We start from the raw sequence: 6,000 nt of genomic DNA on the forward strand, positions 1-6,000 counted from the left end.
GTGATGTTTTCATGCAGATGTGCATCGTGATTTTATATGGATATTTTGCAAATAGTAAGCATTTTTTTTGTCGGTGAAGTGGGCGCTCCAGCAATGTGTCCTGATGCCTACTGTGCCCTGTTCAGGTCACAGACTACACTTTAAAAACTGTGGTGTTAAAACTGACACCAGTTGGTGTTAATAGAGGACCACACCCTGAGGTGTTAAAATTACACCCTAGAGATTGAACATAACACCAAAGAGTGTAAATGTAACAACTAAAGGTATTGTAATAACACCTATGGGTGTAAAACTAACACCACCAATTTAACACCGGTGTAAAACAACTGGTGTGGTCCTCTATGTACACCGGTTAACACCACAGTTTTTGCTGTGTACTTTCCCCATAGTCTTGTGTGATAAATATGAGATTTAAAAAAAAACGCTGTCAACAATGACAAAATCTAAACAGCATTTGATAACTCACCCAATATCCTTTAGATGTTTTTACCCCGAAGGCGTTAATGCGTTTTCATGGTTTGAATTAAGAGAAATGTAATTATAGTATCAGTAATATCTAACGTACAAACTTTAATTCTATCGGTGCCTCGTCTCGTATGTTTACTTCTGTCAGCTCTTTGACCTGAAAATCAAAAATTGCAAATATGCTTTATGTGAAAATTAGTGGTAATTCCTGATTTGGTACAAAATCATAGTAATCAATACGTTCAATATGTACACTCTAAGAAATCCCGGTTCAAATGGGATGTAAGATACGTGGGTACACCCTTTAATACCATAGATGTGCAAGTTAGCTCTTATATGCGAGATTCCGTGTCTGTTGTACACCCATGTACTATTTACGCGCACCCCATCAGTCTCGATGATGGACGTATGGCATAGATCAGGGATTCTCAAAAAGCGGCGCGCGATCCACTTGTGGCTCACCGAGCCTTGAGGAGTGGCGTGTGGGAGCCGGAATGTAAAAAATATGTATGTAGAATTGATGTTTGATGATAATTTTACACAAAGGGAAAAACAAGTCAGTTATATTTTAAACTTAAGTCTTTATTGATTTTATATTTATTTACTCTAACGTTATGGTTTTTATATGCTTGGTGTATGGATTCATGTGCGATTGTCAATAGTATGTGCATCACGATAGATGCATTATCTCTATGATCACAAGTGAGTAAGCATTTTGTTTTGTCGGTGAAGTGGGCGCTCCAGCAATGTGTCCTGATGCCCACTGTGCCCTGTTCATGTCGCAGACTACACTGTAAAAACTGTGGTGTTAAAACTGACACCAGTTGGTGTTAATAGAGGACCACACCCTGAGGTGTTAAAATTACACCATAGAGATTGAACATAACACCAAAGAGTGTAAATGTAACAACTAAAGGTATTGTAATAACACCTATGGGTGTAAAACTAACACCACCAATTTAACCCCGGTGTAAAACAACTGGTGTGGTCCTCTATGTACACCGGTTAACACCACAGTTTTTGCTGTGTACTTTCCCCATAGTCTTGTGTGTTAAATATGAGATTTATAAAAATCGCTGTCAACAATGATAAAATCTACACATTTATCATTTGATAATTCACCCAATATATTTTTTACCCCGAAGACGTTAATTGTTTTTTCATGGTTTGAATAAAGAGAAATGCAATTAAGTATCACAAATATTTAACGTACCAATTTGAATTGTATAGGTGACTGTCCTCTTAGGTTTCCTTCTGTCAGCTCTTTGACCTGAAAATCAAATTGCAAATATGCTTTATGTGAAAATTATTGAGAATTCCTAATTTGGTACAAAATCATAGTAATCAATACATTTAATATATACACACTAAGAAATCCCGGTTCAAATGGGGTGTACGATACGTGGGTACACCCTTTAATACCATTGAGGTACAAGTTAGGTCTTATGCGAGATTCCGTGTCTGTTGGACACCCATGTACGTTATACGCGCACCCCATCAGTCTCGATGATAGACGTATGGTATAGATCAGGGATTCTCAAATAGCGGCGCGCGATCCACTTATGGCGCACCGAGCCCTGAGGAGTGGGGTGTTGGAGCCGGAATGGAAAAATATGGATTTAGAATTGATTTTTTATGATAATTTTACACAAAGGGAAAAACAAGTCAGTTATATTTTAAACCTAAGTCTTTATTGAGTTTATTTTTATTTATTCTAATATTATGGTTTTTATATGCTTGGTGTATGGATTCATGTGCGATTGTCAAGAGTATGTGCATCACGATAGAGGAATTATCTATTTGATCACAAGTGATCTGATAGCCCCGTTCGTCGGATATCTATCACGTTTTCAACTATTTCTACGGCTTTTAATTTCGCATTTCCAGATTATACATTGAGAATTGATGGAATTGCTCAGATGCAGCATTCTCGCTGGCATAGCAGGAAGTAACTTGACTGCAGATATAACGAGGTGAGTTCGAGTCCCAACTAAGGTAACTAAAAAGAAATTGATACAGAAAGTGAAAGGACGGGAAATCTATACAATATTGTTCGTTATTTTAGGTGAGGGTACATCATGCACCCTAAGGGGTAGACGTGTACGCCATCTAAGGTGCAGTTGGACACCCCAAATAAGGGTGCACACTGTACACCCCTTTTTGGGGTGTATGTGTGCACCCCTAGGTGCACTCGTATAGGGATAAGCCTGTGCACCCTATGGATGTAAAATTGAACCCGAATTTCTTAGTGTGTAACTGGCAGTCACAGACTGAATTGTACATGTTTACACAATGCTAATATATAAATTTAGTCAAGACGTAAATAAATATATACAATTCAAATCACATATGGGTTTTAAAAAATATAAATAACACAATATTGCACACTTATCAAACAAATTGCAGACTTATTTACCATGTTATTTGTTTAATAATCTTGTCAGACTTGGAAGAAGGCAGGTCTGATTTTTTTTTTTTGGGGGGGGGGGTACATGAACTCACCTTATGTTTACTGATATGTCATAAATTGAAAGCGTTTGTTTTCAGTGGAGGTAACAATTTTTTCTAATTCTAAAGCGAAATTTCTTCTCTTCGACTTTAAAGTGATGTCAAATTTAAGGTATTTAGAGCCATGTCATATGATACATGCTTGGTTCCTAATACTATCTTGCATGCCCTTTTCTGGACAGTTTCAATAACGTTTATCTGTTTCAAAGTAAGAGAAGCAGCGAAAAGATATACTAGTACACGATACTCTCGGACTGGTGTTACATACCTTGTATACACTGTTGACAAATCACATTCTGGTAGACACGATTCATTGTAAGCTTTCAATCTTTTTAGTATATATAATTTTCTGTTGCTTTTTTTCATCATTTGAATTGATTTTCACTGTAGTTATACATGGTAATGGGGTGTTATTTATATAGATCAATTGTGGTTGAAGAGGTGATGATGTTATGGGCCAGGGATAATGATTAATGGCGTAAAAATAAACCAAACAAGGAATAAGCATTATGCCTAAGAGAGCGGGGAGATATACGGCGTGTCCCATAGAATATACTGATTACGAGCGCATGAGGTACCGGTAATCTTTTCATATACGTCAATTTGTTCATTTATTCATTTCCAAGTTTCAAATACATTTTTTTCCATAGTAGTAAAATCAACATGAATGCGTATGATTTATAAAAAAAATCACTTATTATAATAATGGCAAAGTACGGGAAATGGGATGGCGATTGTTGCTGTGTGAAAGCATTAGTAATTCGGTCAGCAAACATGATTGCATATATGGCCTAGAAAAGTCATAAGAAGATGAGACTGGTTAAGTAGGAATCTTATTCATTATAATTATTGATAAAACAAACCAAACAATGTGAGCGTTGTTAGAATCGTAGACATAAAACTATAACACATCGCTGATTACACGTGTTAAACTTTGTTAAAACCGATTCAAAATGTTATTACATTACATTTATGGCCAGAGGATTCCATATTGACATAGCACGGTATCTGAAAGTACTGTATACCTATTATGAAGATTTCATTCTGTTTCTGGTAGAACGTGTATGGTTTCTTTATAGTGATACTTCAATATCAATTAATCAAATAGTGTGCTTCGACTTAAAGGAATCCCCAAACATCACTATTTCTAAACAATTCCTTAAAATGATGCTAATTTGCCATTGCTTTACATAAACAAGTCAATCTACCATATAACTAAAACTCCCATGATACAACTTGCCTACCGACCTATTACCGCATCCTGTCATGCTCCTCTTCGCACCTCTAATTGTACCTGCACCCCTCCTCTCTCCCTTCATTTGCCTCTCTGTTCCTCCCTCATTATCACAATTATTGTAACCATATTATAATTTTTTTTATTATTACTATGATCATTTATTCTAATTTGGGTCACTATTTCGTTGTTACCTTCGATATTTTGTATAGCCTCCTTTAAAACTATCTTCCGTCACTATTTTATACTATAGTTTTGTAATGTTGCCTTTACGTGATGAAACTAACTTTTAGGGGCTTGCCTCCCATACAAGCTTTGTTTTTCTTGGCAAGCCCCTCCGTTCTGTCTGTTTTGTATAGTTATTAGTCAAAGTTACTTTCGTTCGCATTAGTTCTCATTGTTTATACCTTCTAATTCTAATGCTTTATTCCGATTCATATTGTACTTTAAATATGACTATGTATTGTTAGTTTGATTTTGTTGTTCTTTGTGAACGGAAAATGAATAAAATCATAAAATCATATATTCTCCTTATTTAAATGTATAGTCTGGTTTACAGCTCCTGCATGAATGGTTCTGGTGATTCAACCATCTGCAAGTTCTAACACAACCTGTGTATGTCATGTCATCACAGGCCTATATTGATATCAAATAATACACACATCGTCGGCGGTCTTCCGAACCGTCGTATCCCACATACGACGGTGCAAACCCATTTCAGAGAAAATCGACTTCAAAGTTTACTATAATTTTACAACTTAGTTCCCTAGCCTTACAGCATATTCATCGCTAGAAAAATACATGGTTTGAAAGACCAAGACAATTGCTTGACAATGGTAGCATTATTTTTACACAAAAGCAAGGACCAGAGAAAATATCGCAAAAGAGCTACATGATTGTAATTTCGGTTTGAGCGGTTTAGATTTCCCCTGTACAAAAACGCCATAGGGTATTCAACAACCCTGACCACGATTTCAATGCGCGCGGTCAGTCAAAACGTCGTATCGCTTTTCACGTGCAAAGTCAATGCAGTGCAGATGGCCGATACGACAGTTTAGTTGACCGCGCGCATTGAAATCGCGGTCAGTCAAAACAATGTATCGCTCTGTCTCAGTACACGTTTCCAGTGGGATTAAAAATTGTATGGCAACGCCGTGAAAATCCTCTCATATCTCAGGAAATAAAATAAATTTCTGCCTATAAATTTAGTTATGAATTGAAGAGGACTTGTATTTTAGTTTTCTGCAAAAATCTCAAAATCAATTTTTTTTTAAAACAAAATTGACTGATACGACGGTTCGGATGACCGCCGACGGCATAATACATCTGTGACTGAAACTATATAAACAAATTAACAAACACAAACCTGGGATGAACCAGACATTTCTTTCTGTTGGTGAACTGATGTCCTTTGTCCCATCGTCTCTTTAACCTGAAAATAAAATATTTTACATATCATTGATGTGAATGAAGTACTAACAATACCTTTGGCCCCTGCATAAAAAGTTACTACTACGATATGTTACATCCAATAACTTGAATGTGATACTGGATTTTGATTGGATAATGTATACTGTTAGTTGCCATGGTAGTTACCGTTGGATGGAACCCTGCACTGTAAAAACTGTGGTGTTAAAACTGACACCAATTTGTGTTAATAGAGGACCACACCCTGAGGTGTTAAAATAACACCCTAGAGATTGAACATAACACCAAAGAGTGTATATGTAACAATCATAGGTGTTGTAATAACACCTATAGGTGTAAAAATAACACCACCAATTTAACACCAG

The 6,000-nt window shown here is 36.3% G+C and overlaps 1 protein-coding gene across 1 annotated transcript in view; it reads right to left on the reverse strand.

Moving 5' to 3' along the window:
- The window catches only part of LOC135155313 (uncharacterized), a 33,244-nt gene extending 27,608 nt beyond the window's left edge, over positions 1–5,636 (reverse strand). The window contains exons 1-3 of the mRNA XM_064104268.1: positions 5,574–5,636; positions 1,679–1,735; positions 566–622 (exon numbers count right to left, since the gene is read on the reverse strand). Coding sequence (XP_063960338.1) covers positions 566–622; positions 1,679–1,735; positions 5,574–5,627 — 168 coding nt within the window. The 5' untranslated portion in view covers positions 5,628–5,636. The remainder of the gene's footprint in view (positions 1–565; positions 623–1,678; positions 1,736–5,573) is intronic.
- Between the last annotated feature and the right edge of the window lie 364 nt (positions 5,637–6,000).

This window comes from Lytechinus pictus, chromosome 8 (genome assembly GCF_037042905.1).
Source record: "Lytechinus pictus isolate F3 Inbred chromosome 8, Lp3.0, whole genome shotgun sequence".
NCBI lineage: Eukaryota > Metazoa > Echinodermata > Echinoidea > Temnopleuroida > Toxopneustidae > Lytechinus > Lytechinus pictus.